Consider the following 283-nt stretch of genomic DNA (forward strand, 5'->3'; position numbering starts at 1 on the left):
TTGTAAGACATATCTTTTTGAAGCTAAACTTGCTAATGCATGTTCTCCAAAACATTTTCCAGATGATGTGAAGTCGCTAACATCTTTAAGGCAGTTACTTGGATGCTTAGAGGTCCTTGGCGAAAGACTGAGTCATCTGGTAATGTGGCCAAGTCACTCACAGCGTCTTTTTAGAGCTCTCACCTCCATGCTCACTCTCGACGCCAGGGAATCAGACCTTTTGCTTGAGAAAACAAATACTCATGGTAAGCCCTTTGTGTTAACTAATTAGATTTCAATAGTG

At 41.0% G+C, this 283-nt stretch overlaps 1 protein-coding gene across 1 annotated transcript in view; it reads left to right on the forward strand.

Annotated features, from left to right (window-relative positions):
* The window catches only part of LOC119594190 (TELO2-interacting protein 1 homolog), a gene marked incomplete in the record, with an annotated part of 11250 nt that overhangs the window by 7639 nt on the left and 3328 nt on the right, over positions 1-283 (forward strand). Inside the window, 1 exon segment of the mRNA XM_037943258.1 lies at positions 63-245. Coding sequence (XP_037799186.1) covers positions 63-245 — 183 coding nt within the window.

This window comes from Penaeus monodon, chromosome 33 (assembly GCF_015228065.2).
Source record: "Penaeus monodon isolate SGIC_2016 chromosome 33, NSTDA_Pmon_1, whole genome shotgun sequence".
Lineage (NCBI taxonomy): Eukaryota > Metazoa > Arthropoda > Malacostraca > Decapoda > Penaeidae > Penaeus > Penaeus monodon.